Source organism: Microtus oregoni, unplaced genomic scaffold (assembly GCF_018167655.1).
Source record: "Microtus oregoni isolate MIOR12 unplaced genomic scaffold, Mior012 000014F_ref0000157, whole genome shotgun sequence".
Taxonomy (NCBI): domain Eukaryota; kingdom Metazoa; phylum Chordata; class Mammalia; order Rodentia; family Cricetidae; genus Microtus; species Microtus oregoni.
This window is the reverse complement of record NW_024543073.1, coordinates 11,211,988-11,225,065: the sequence shown is the minus strand read 5'-3', so window position 1 is coordinate 11,225,065 and position 13,078 is coordinate 11,211,988. Positions and strand designations below refer to the sequence as shown.

General features: G+C 42.6%; 1 protein-coding gene across 3 annotated transcripts in view; it reads right to left on the bottom strand.

Moving 5' to 3' along the window:
• Cwc27 (CWC27 spliceosome associated cyclophilin) overlaps positions 1-13,078 on the bottom strand; it is a 173,016-nt gene continuing 159,938 nt past the window's right edge. For all 3 annotated transcript variants that reach the window (XM_041663434.1, XM_041663433.1, XM_041663435.1), the window contains one exon: positions 1-543. In XM_041663434.1, coding sequence (XP_041519368.1) covers positions 381-543 — 163 coding nt within the window. In that variant the 3' untranslated portion in view covers positions 1-380. The remainder of the gene's footprint in view (positions 544-13,078) is intronic.

The following is a 13,078-nucleotide window of genomic DNA, read 5'->3' as shown; positions in this document are numbered from 1 at the left end:
TTTATAATTTTTATTTTATATCAAAGGGTCAGGGAAGTTCCTCTTATTCTTTCTGTGAGCACTCACAAGCTTTCATACATTTCAGGGTAACGAAGCAAAAACAGGTTTATACAATCTGTAAACGGTTAACATTTAAACTGGAAATAAATTGATTTTATTTCAGATTCAGCAATAGAAAAGGTCAAATAAGAAAAAAAATATCAGTAACCAAAAGCATTTGCTCACATCATCTCAAATTTACAAAACAAAGTATGTGTTTTCTGAACTGGAGACCAGGTTCAGAAGTACTTTTCACACCGTGTGCGCGGTGGGACGATGGCTGTCACAAAGATAGTCATGCACTGCAGGCTATCAGCAGCTCTGGCCTCGCCACTCTCCTCTCACCTCCTTTCTTTCTTCTCTCTCAACAGCTTCTTGCTCTCCTCCCTTCTCCTTTTGTTCACTGGATTCCGGGGATCGTAGATTTCAAATGTGTCCGAATCCTGCATGCTTGCGTCTTTCACCTTCCTGGTTTTGTCTTCAAACTGGAGCACATGTGACATCCTGAGAAGGAGGAGGAGGAGGAGAAAGGCTGGGTGAGCTCAGGCTGAGAACCCAAAGGAAAGTGGTTCCCCACTCTCGCACAGAGAAGGAGCAGCCAGGAGCACCAGGAGGGGCCGCTCCTTACAGGAGCCGGGTCCACAGGAAAGCGGTTCTACACAAGTCAAGCGCTGGGGAGGAATTCTATTCGGTGGCAGAGTGGCTAGCATGTGCAAAGTCTTGGGCTTGGGTCCCCAGATCTGCATAACAGAAACCAAACAAAACTCTGGAGAACATGCCTGCCTGTCCCACTACTTGCATTGCTGGGAGTTTTACTCTCATGCTCACTGCAGAATCCTCCTGGGTGAGAGGCTTTGATTTCTAGCTGGGAGTCTCCTAAAACCATATTCGGATCTCTGTCCTCTTTCTTTGAAGAGTACACTCAACCACAGGGAGCCAGCTGTGGAGCCAGATGCCAGCCAATAACCAGACCTATCTGATGTTTGTATTCTGAGGGGGCCAAAGGGTCAAAAGCAAGGGTTATGCTAAAAACAAAACAAAACCCAGCCCCACCTTTAACTGATGTGTCAGGGCTGGTGTGTAGCTTAGTGGTAGAGCATTTGCCCCGTATACACAAGGTCCTGAGTTCGATTCCCCAGCAGCACTAGCAAATTAACAAAAACCAAATAAGCAGCGACAAACAGAACAAAAAGTGTGCTTCTATGAGACAAATGTTTAAAATACAACAGTGATGTTCAGATGCTGTGTGGCTGACTTTTCTGGGACGAGCTGAGTTTTTGTATCCAAAAGGCACCGGAACTTCTGGCATAACTCCATGAACTAATTTTCTCCTCTTACTGTTGATTACGGCAAGTTTCACTATCCTGCCTTCCTACTTTAGCGAATGCTTACTGGTCTTAAGGTATCAGCATGTGCTTGATTCCTAAGTGGTCATAAGCTAGCTATCCTTAGCAGCAGGGAGCTGCGCCAGTGATCAGCTGTGCCCCCATTGGGAGGTGTCAGCCGTAACGAGGGGTCAAAAGACTTCAGCAACTGGATGAACTAGGAATGAGAAAAATTCAGTTTTTATGTGAATAACAAAAGTGATAAGAATTTTCTACTAGCTATTTAATTAAAAATTCAGTTAGTATCAGTGCATCTTACACATGTATTTCCTTCATCACAGCAGACAGGAATAAAACCTGGCATACATCCCTTGCAACTCTGAGACGGGCCCACACATGATACTGATTTCCTCTGGTCTGTACAAGGGCAGGCGGCACAGTCGGAAACTCCAGTGAGGAACCCCCACTCCTTTCCCTGAAGCAGCAAAGATGATGAGTGACATCTGTCTGTGTGGAAAACTCCTATGAGTGTGTTTGGATTTTGAGGATTCCTAAGGAGACTTTGGGAGGAAACTACTACACAACTGCCATGTTGGTGACTCAGTAGCAAATGGACCATTACTACTTCCTTCTGTTCTACTTCAGAAGGGCATGGTGATGCAGTGAGTATCAGTGACCCACAACGACCTACACTGTACTTACATGAGGTAAACCACATTTGAATCACTATGTGCTACCATTAACAATGCAGTTTGTTCTAACTTTAATAACTGATCTCAACACAGGTATGAGCCACGATATATGGGAGAGCCTGTTTGACATCTAACAGTAAACTCTGTCAATTAGAAAAAGCATCCTACAACCATTGCATACATGTGTGGATTTCCCTACAGAGCTTGGTTTTCTTGTGTTTTAAATTTCCAGTGGCATTTATTTGGGTGTTAGATTTTGAGAGTGCCCAATTCCTTGAAAAAGGTCATTTTCCCCCCAGTAACCATGGAAACAAAGGACCAGTAAATAGATCTGGAAACATAACTGGATTGAACCAATTAATGCTGACTTACCTAGGTCTAAATAATCAGTGACAGCTCAAGTTGTTCTGAAAGCCAATCACCAGCAACAACTTCCTGCTTCTGAAAATTGGCCAATCCATGGCAGACTCGCCCAGTAAAGAGCTTCTGAAAGCCAGCCACACAGCAAGAGTCTCTACTATTGAGGCTGATGCTGAGCCCTAAGCAATTCCTCTCCTCCTGGACTCTACAGAACATCTGCAGTTTGCTTCACTTGGTGTGCGGGACAGTTTTATGTCAACTTGATGCAGGCAAGAGTTATCTGAGAGGAGAGAATCCCAATTGAGAAACTGCCTCCACAAGACCTGGCTGTAGGGCATTCTCTTGGTTGGTGGTTGATGGGGTGGTGTCATTCCTGGGCTGGTGGTCCTGGGTTCTATAAGAAAGCAGGCTGAGCAAGCCATGGGGAGCAAGTCAGTAAGCATCTCCCTCCATGGCCTCTGCATCAGCTCCTGCCTCCAAGTTCCTGCCCTAACTTCCATTGATGATTAACAGTGATGTGGAAGTGTAAGCCATATAAAAACCCTTCCCTTCCCAACTTGCTTCACAGTGTTTGGTCACAGCAGTGGACACTGGAGACAGTGAATAAAGCAATGCACTGTGTGACGAGAGGCCTCTCCCCCCACTCTTGCAGTCTAGTGTGCACCCCACAAAGTGCATTAGCAACAAGGCTGTCCTGCTAAAGGCCCTTACACACCACAGGAGCTCAGGCCCTGTGCTGTGAGCTCCTAACAGCCTCCAAACTCTTACACCAAAGCTAATACCTAAGCCGGAATCACATGGTTTTCAAAATAATTTTATTTAATACTTCTATATTGATGCTTCACTTATCCCACTAATCTAGTTGGGTTATTAATCCTTCCACAAATTCATTGTTCTATTTTTTTTTAAAAAGATTTATATTCTGCCTCCAATACAGATTTTTCTGTAACACCTATTCCAGATAGAAATTATTCATGTTTCAAAATGACTTTATCAGTCTTTGTCAATTATTAGCATAATAAAAAGGTACCTTCCTCCTTTCGATGCATGAGACAACCTTGCAACTATTGGACTTCGTTGGCTCTGGTATAATAAATGAAATCTAGGCATGTGAGCCACAGAACCAAGTCTACAGGAAGAGACCTCTCTCACAAATCTGAAAAACACAGAAAGCCAGGAATTAAAGGAGCTGTCTGCTTAATCTGTTTGTTTCATACGCCACTGCTACATAGGCCCAACATTTTGATTAACAGCAATCTCAGACCCAGAGGCAAGGAGGGGCTCTCAGTTTACAGACTACTTCAGATTTAACACCACCACACTTAAGAGGGCTGCTACTCCGCAGCAATGCTGGGCCTTTAATAGCAAGGAATGGCTCACCCATTTATCTTTTAACATGCTTTGGTCACTACATTTTTAAAGGGAAAACAAAGCAGTTATTATGATGTGGGGTATAATAAACTCCTGACCTCCGGGGCTCCATAAATCACACACTGCATGGATTAAAGCTTGCCTGCCCTCGGGTCTCTTGTGAGGGCACGCATGCAGACTGAGAATTCCTTTCAGCCATCCCGGAGGCGCTGGCAGTTTAACCTTGTACATCCCAGTAACTCAGTCCTATCCACTTGGTGACTGGTTATAAAACTGGACCAATCAGAGCAACGCATTTGTGCGGAATTAATTACATACTAATCATTTACATGTGAGATTTTCAGAACTTGTTTACTTGAAGGCAAAGACAGAAATTTAGTTCTGACTAATAACTCCTCGGCACAGGTGTACAAGACGGAAACTTCCTACCTGCAGAGCCACGCCACACAAGGGATGTCACTGTGATGCAGGACTGAAAAGCATAAGCAAAAGTAAACAAGTGCTTTCCCGTCGACCTGACATTCAGTATTAAAGTTCTCACACAACTGGGAAGACAAATTATGGGATGGTGGTGACATCTGTGCAAAAGCCAGAAGATCTGATTCTTAGCTCAGTGCAGAGTCCCGACATCAGCAACTCATTTCTGATGAAAACGAACCGAAATGATTTATCCCGAGAGAATGTAAACAGTTCTTGTTAAAAGATTTCACAGCCATTCCTACTTATTTCCAAGTCACCCTAACTTAAGAACATTTCCCTCCTGAAAGAAACATGTTTATTTTGTTTGCTGAGATGGATTTGCTATGTGCCCAGGCTGGCCTGATACCTTTCTGAGTGCTAGGATTACAGCTAGGTGTCACCATGCCCTGTTCAAGAAACAATTATTTTGCTAGTCTACTTTATTGTTCTAATTATTGAACCATTCTTCTTCAGATTTTTCTAGATTCTGAAGAGCATTTCTTATTCATTTTGTGCCTCTCTCAGGAACGACTCACTACTGGATTAGACTAAAATAGTTGCGGCAGAAGCATGCGGCGTTTCAACGTGCTGCTTCCTAGCTCACCAGCCTTACACAGCGGCTCAGCATCTCTCAGTATTTTAAAACTGTCTGTTGACTGAACTGGGAGGAGACTCAGGTATGAGACAGTGGGTGCCTGGCTCACCTTGTATGTCCAATGCTGAGCTTGGTGATTTTTTTTTAATGAGAATGAAATCTTCAGACCCCTAGTACTGGCCAAGCTTGGCACCGGGTTTGTTAGGCAACCACTTGACCTTTTGTGGGCAGAGGCTGTCTTTTATTTTAATAATAAGCTTCCTGAAACACCTACGGGGCTGCAGAGAGTCTCAAGTCAGCTTTCTATGACTTTTCACAACTCAGCATACACTCATGGTTGCTCTTACACGGCACCATCAGGTACGGCGGGGTTTACTCCCTGGTGGACATCAGTGGGAGATGCCTTCTGCTCTTCTGCATCTCCCACAGCTCCTTATGTGGAGATATTAACCCTCCTAAAGGGGAGAGGGTTTTTTTTTTTAAAGCAACATTTTTCTAAGTAGTTTGAGAACCCTCACATCAGATGTGAAAATCAGCTGGGCATTTTTTAAAAAAACCACCCCTGCCAGGCTTCTATCTTCAAAGGTACTGATTTAACTATCCTAGGACGAGGGTTCCAGAACCAGTCATTAAAAAGCTTCTCACCAGTTATTTTTAAATGTCAAGAGCATAGAGCCAAAGATTAAGAAACTTTATACTTTTGCACTGGCTGGTTTCATTCCATTTACCTTTGCTTTGTTCCTTCAGATAGAACAGTGGGGTTTTGGGGAAAAGAAACTTTCTTTTATTTTTGTGTATGAGTGTTTTGCTGTATATCTGTACACGTGTACCACGTGTGTGCCTGGTGCCCATGGAAGTCAGAAGAGGGTGGCAGATCTCCTGGACGTGGAGTTATGGCTAGTTATGAGCCATTATGTAGGTGCTGGGAACCCAACCCAGGTCCTTTTGCAAGAGCAACAGAGCTCTTAACTGCTCACCATCTCTCCAGTCCCAAGACTGGGTTCAAAATGACAAACTACTCACACAGGGGATGAGGCTAAGTGGTCCTGAGTCTGCTCCTCAAATTGAGTAACCATAAGGGCATAGTCCAGTCCTCATATATGGCAACAAGTTAGACTCAGCGTTCACTTAACAAATGTCTGAGGGCTTCTTATGGTTGAGTCCAGTGCTAGCTCCGAAGACAAAAAGTCAAACATGACCCAAGCTTTGCTCTCCAGAAGCAAATTGTTTATTTGGGAGAACACACAGACACCACAATGTGGCAACCATGTGTTTTGGAATGCTAACAAAGCGTGAGACAATAATCAGAGCATCTACTGATACTGTTCTCAAAACGCGTTCCCATACTGCCTGGCGGCATTTGCAATGACTATGGACAGGCAGGAAAGAGATTATCACCCCCCTTCTTTTTCTTTCCAGAGCTGGAGGTTGAACCCAGGCCTTGTGCATGCTGGGTAAGCACTTTAACACTGAGCTACACCCCTAGCTGACCAGTCCCTTCTCATAGGCAACTTCTGAGCGGGTAGAGGAATCTATAAGCTGTTGATCAGGTAACCACGTGGTCATGACAGTTTTCAGAGGTAACAGGCTTTTATCTGCAATGATGGAGTTTTAACCTGGGTCAGTCAAAAGTTAGTTCAGTGCTAGGTCTAGTAAGACAAAAATCAGAACGGGTAGTGCCTATTCCAGAGGACAAGCAATTACATTGTAGCTATAAAGGGAGGGTCGTCTGGGAGTCCCAGCCTGGCCTTTAAAAGGGACACTGCAGAGGCTCCAAGCCTTGCAGCCACTTTATCGGGAAAACACCGCTTAAAAACAGCATTAACTCTGTGATGAATCCTGTTAATGGCGTAAATCCCTATTCTGTGGAATCCCAGCCCTAACTTCTTCCAGCTATGCCCCCATTCAGCTGCAGATTCACGAAGGGGCAAGCAGGGCCCAGGATCCGTCCCTGTGAGGATGGGTGTCTGGGTGTAAAATTACCCTGGACTGTAGGGTTGCACTGTGGTGCATGACAAGTTCCCGGGCTTTTCTCCTTTTTTTTTTTTTTTTTTTTTTTCAGAAAACACAGCAAATCTAACTGTGAAAACTGTGAAAACCCTTGCGGTTTAAACCCTTTGGTTCTCTGCCTACAGAAGAAACCCCAAATTTCTTCTGTACCTTCTTTAATCTGGCTTCTGCATGCTTGACCATGCTCTCTCTATATGATCCCCTATCTTCCACTCCAGACATGGCAGATTCTTTGTAGTTTCTTGAAGAATGTCCACTTTCTCCAAACTCATTGCTGCTGCTGTATTTCCAAGACTCCTCTCTCTTTCTTCCCTCTTGTTGGCTGTGCCATCGCCCTGGCTCTTGCTGGGCCTGATCTGCTTTCTTCAGCTACAGTGAGGTCCTCTCAGGGCCTCCCTGACAGTCCTGTCCATGGCTCTAGGCTTCTTTTTGCAAGCCCCCCTCTGGGGTGTTGTGAAGAACAGAGGCCTTTCCGCTGGCTTCTGCACCTCATCATCCTACGATGCTTGGCCAGAAGAACGCTGATGAGAAGTACTTGTAAACAAGTCAGTATTTCTGGGACTCCCATCACCTCTAAAAACACCCCAAAGACCCTTTGGCTAGAATATCTATTTATTTATTTATTTATTTATTTATTTATTTTTTACTTTTCTCCTTGATAGTTTTCATATACAATCCCAAATTATTTAGCAATCACAGGTTGTATAAACTCCCTAGTTTTCAGGCAAGTAATTTACCTTTCAAACTTTCCAGCAAAGAAAAGGGCTAAAAACAAGGCATTTCTCCAGCTAGCACATCTGTGCTACAATAGTCTAGTGCTGACCCGTCTCAGATGAGCCAATTAAACAGCTTAAACATTAACATCTACTCATGTGTGGGAAAACACACTTACTGTCCTCAGACAGCCTTGTCCTTCCTGGGTTGAATGACCTTGTCGCTCTCTGAGAACATACACGCAATTTGTTATAACATAATTTGTTTGCATATTGTGATGACTCTGTATTTCCCTATTACCTTAGAATTCTTCAGAACCCCGAGCAAACAGCTCCTGGTGATTATTTAAGCTTGTCATTCTTTAGACTACAGATCACAAATGCCCATGATTTGGGGGACAGTTTGGAAGGTGGAAGCAGCCTTTGTAAGTATACATTTCAGGGAGACGACGCAGTTTCCAAGTGTTGCCTTCATCGAGTCTTTGAGAGACCACCCTGCTCTGTAGAGACAGACTACAGCATACTTCTTTCTTTCCATGGTACTTTTCTGGAAGGTTCTATTCCCTCCTTTTCTGGTCCTTTCTAAGCCCAGTTTAATTCCCATTTCATCCTAAAACCTTTTCTCACTGCCTTGCTCCTACATTTGAATTTCTTCAACACTTCCTAGGGAAGCCCTCATGAAGTCAGACCCGAGTTTGACTCACTCAGTATGGCTGTGGGAATCACCGTGCTTCTCGGGCCTGATGAGAAGATGGTGAGACTTGGCCTATTCACTTCACATAGCTCAAGTGAGGCTTGGACGCCATGCCTTCAGAAGGCATACTTTGGGTAGAGCGCTGGACATTAAGACATGGAGGTAGCTGGAGTTCTCTACTCCCTTTTATAAATAACAGACCAGAAGCTATGGAGGGCCACAGAGGAAGCTCCTGTCTGAAGGCAGATTCCCAGTTCACAGTCCTGAGACACCAGAAGCCTAAATATAACTGTTGCTGCTGGAGAACTTTCTGCTAGGGAAAACTAAAGACCAAAATAGTTGCTGGAGATTTGAAAACTGCTCACACACACTTGGTACTCACTGTAAGTTTGCTAGGTAGGCTCAATACAAAAGTCACCTACCTGTACTTTAGCTGCTAGTTAAAAAACAAATGGCTATTTGATTAAAAATTTAATGTTTCTTATACCTCTTAAGATATGTTTAAATGTATTCTAAACAACACCTTTATTCCTGTTTTTAACTATCAGAATGTCATTTTTAGGTTAAAAAGTTAAGAATTTCTTTTTTTAGACTGTTCTTCATTACTGATTACAAGCAACTTTAGGAATTAAGAAGTTAGGGTTTAAGTCAGCATGCATGAAAAAAAAACTTTAAATCTTTTTTTTTTTTTTTTTTTTGGGATTATTTTCAAGACAGGGTTTCACTGTGGCTTTGGAGCCTGTCCTGCCTGGAACTAGCTCTGTAGACCAGGCTGGTCTCGAACTCACAGAGATCCGCCTGCCTCTGCCTCCCGAGTGCTGGGATTAAAGACGTGCGCCACCACCGCCCGGCTAAAACTTTAAATCTTTTTCCAAAATGAAGTATGCAGCTAAGGCCACAGTAATGCATGCAAGAAGACAGGGACAGAAAGAAAAACACACATGCGTCCTGAGATGGAAGTAGAAAAAAGAGCCCCCAGGAAAGGGCGGCAGGGCACTGCTCGGGCCTGGCAGAGCAGGTGGCAGATAGAGATGGCCGAGAAAGGGGCAGTGGGATCAGGAAGGAGAATCAGGATGGAAGAAAGGCTTAAATGGACAACAGGGACAGTTACCTAAAGGAATAGAGAGAAAGAAATGAAGGCAGACACAAAAGAAATGTTTAAAAATGACAATAGAAGAAAAGTAGGAACAGAACTTTAAAATACTTGCGTTAAGAGAATTAAGTACAGGAAAAGAGGAGATCTGGAAACCAGGCAAGGAGGAAAACAGGCACAGGCTTTTGGAAACCAATGCGGGAATCAGTGCACTGTCACTGTTCACCACTGACATGGGAAAGCTCCTTCGTTCTGAGTTTTAAAGGAACACTGCCCTTCTGGGGTTTTAAAAAGCCAACTTTAAATAACATCTTTCATTTTCCTTAGTTAGAAAATATTAGTAGGGATTGGGTCCTGTTAGACTAAATGAGGAGGACATATTTTCCAAACCTCTCCGGCAGCAGGAGGATGCACTTCCTCGGCTTTCTTGACTATCTAACAGCTTAGCACCGAGCAGCACCAGGTGGAAAGATTTAGGAAGCTTCCAGAATACAGCCATGGTGTGTGTCCTTCCACCTGCTGGGAGCTATAGCTGAAAGTTCCGCCAGAACATAAACTCTGTGGCCAGCAGACTATCGGTCCTGCAGGGAAGACACAGCTCCCAACCAGACGCTCTCCTAAGGAACTAGGGCACAGGGCTGGCTGTTCATCGTCCTCAAATCATACCCATGATCAGAGCTTCCCTAGTGATACAAAGGTATTTCAGGACAAACTGCATGCAACAACAGAGTCAATGCTGAAGAGCTTTCTTCACTCAGAAGACAAAAGCAGCGTGACTTGAGAGGCTGACTAGAGAGCTTAGAATTAAAATAATCACCGTTCCAGGGTCAGCAGCTCTCCCAAGGCCTATTTATAACGAACCACACTGGCCTTCTGCGGGATTATTTATAGTACCGTATAAAATAAACACTAACCAGGGACCTGGTCTATAATCATCTGATCACCACCTTAGAACCTGGCCGAGAGAGGGATGGAACAAAACATTTGTGTTGATGTAAGTTCACAATTTTATGCTATCCAAAGCTGAGCTACTTCTATGTCTTTAAACTACATGTACAATGCATGTTCTGTCGTATGACTTCTTGTTTCCATACTTTCTAGTATAGTCCCCTGGAGACACTCACTGCTTCATTAATGAGGCATTACTATCCATATATAAAATACAAAACCCCCAAGCCATAAATGTATCTCAGATCGTTAAAGATTAAGATAGAAACCAAGCTCAAGCTAGTCAACTAAAGGACCAGAAATTATCAACTGTAATAGAAATGGTAAAAGTTCCAATCATGGACCTGACAGATCTACTGACGTCAGTGGTGAATCTTAAAAACAGCAGACAACATCAGAGATGACAGTGACACATTTACAGAGCTCTGACTGCTCTCAACATCTCGCCAGTCCCTTTATAAACAGAACTTAGCTTGACTGCAAGTTGACTCCACTCCCACAAAAAGTGCCAGGATTATAATTTGAGAAACAATGATAGAAGACTCCATATTTTCTCCAAGATCACAGAGCTAGAAAATTTCCAAGATGGGATTCAAGATTAATCTTGAATTAAACTCCCATGCTCAGAACCACTCTACTGTTTATAATTCTATGAAAACACATAGGAACTTCTAAGTCAAGCTAAACACACCTTTAAATCTTTCCGAATTTTAATTCTTCAAATAATACAAATAATGTTCAGGTTGTGAAATTTAACATCTTTCCAGATATAGAAGAGGTTGGACAATTTTTTATTTCAAGAGCTACTAAGTCCTAAAGTTATGTTTGGCGGCATATTGCTACAGTTGAAAACAACTACACTACTGTTAGAAAACATGAAAAATATGCAGACTAATTCAGAAAAATCATTGCTTGGGTGGAAAAACCTCAGACGGCATTTGAAACAGAATGCCACAAAACACTGATGTATTAAGTGTCCTCCTCTAAGGGCTGGAAATGTTGCTAATTTTGTAGAATGTTTGCATGGCATACAGAAGGCCCTGGGTTTGACCCCCAACACTGCCTAAAGCTGGACATAATGGTTACACCTGTAACCCCTGAACGGGGGTGGGGTGGGGGTGGGGACACACGTGCGAAGCAGAATGACCAGAAGCTCAAAGTCATCCTCAAATATTAGTTTCAGTGTAGCCCTAGTTATATGAAACCCCGTTACAAAAGCCAAGCAACCAAACAACCAGTTTCATCAGAGTAATGCTTTAGTGTGTATAGCTTGCTATGCTATCTCAAGTTCCTCTAGTATAATATACTAACAATATCTATCTTATAGAGTTAAATAGGATTGGTGATATGTGAATATTTAGTATAAGTAAGGTTTTATTTTTTTTTTAAATTTCCTAGTCATGGTCTTATTGTAACCTAGGCTGGCCACAAGCCAACTATGTAGCCAAGGCTAGCTTTGAATTCCTGATCCACCAGCATCCATCTTCTCTGTGTTGATATTACAGACATGTACAACCATGCCCAATTTAAATAATTTTTTCTTTTTTTTTTTTCTTTGAGACAGGGTCTCATACTGTAGTACTGGATAACCTGGAACTTGTTATATAGACCAGGCTGACTCATCTCAAACTCATAGAGATCTATCTACCTGCCTCTGTCTCCTGAGTGCTGGGATTAAAGGCACCTGCTACTCCTTTGCCCTGCAACCATCCTGCCCTGGCCTTTTGTTTCGAGACAAAGTCTCAGACTGTAGTTCAGATTAGTCTTGAACTCAAGGCAACCTTCCTGCCTTAGCTTCCTCTTAGGTGCTGGAATTTTATATATGCTACACACAATTTAAGTTTCTCACTTAGAGGGCATAAGGATTAGGAGTTCAAGCCCACCTCAGCTACAGACCAAGTTTGAGGTCAACCTGAGTTACATGAATATTTACCTCAAAAGAAACCAACCAATCAACACCCATCAACCAACACACTCACCCACCATTTAACCAAAATTCAAAACTAAAGAGTTCAAGAGCAACAGTTTATCAGTTTAAATAATTCATTTAAACAAAGAACAAAACATTATTGCTACATTTAACTTGGCAGTTATCTGCACTAGTACCAGAGAGGGAAGGGATTAAAACTAATTCAAAATGTCAAGTAGTTGAAAGACTAAGTATCTTTGGAAGAGGGTTTTGTAGTTTCCATTTATACTTGGCCATGTTGAGGTGCTCTGGGGATTCACAATGGATAAAGCATGAGGAACTGAGACATCTACTCTGTACTTGGTTAAAATGACTTGTGTTTCTGATCAGTGTACCAGAGAGATGGAAATGGAAAACACCTGACCAAATGTCTCATTAAGAAGGCATATATACCTCGACCAGAAAGATGGCAATTAAAACACTGTATCCATTCTTTTTTTCTACATGCCAGTTATTTTCCACATGTGATCTTTTCCATTTCTTTGAAGGGTTTGTCTAAAGACTAATTATTTCCTTTTTGGCACCAGGGCTGCAATTCAGGTAGAGGCCACCTGTTAAATAATGGGGCTTTTTTCTTTTTTTATTATTGATTCCATGGTCTATTGTCTAAGTTTCTTCCAGGTGTGGATAACTAAAAGAAAATAAAAATGTAGTACATTATTCATGCAAGCTTTGAAAGTAAAAATGTAAATGTAGGACAATAAAGGTGCCCCTTGCCCTCCACATACTCACATGCTGCCAATAGTAATAAAAAGTGAGGTGCTGGCAGAAGAACAGACAAAAAAAATAATGTAAAATAATGAAATAAAC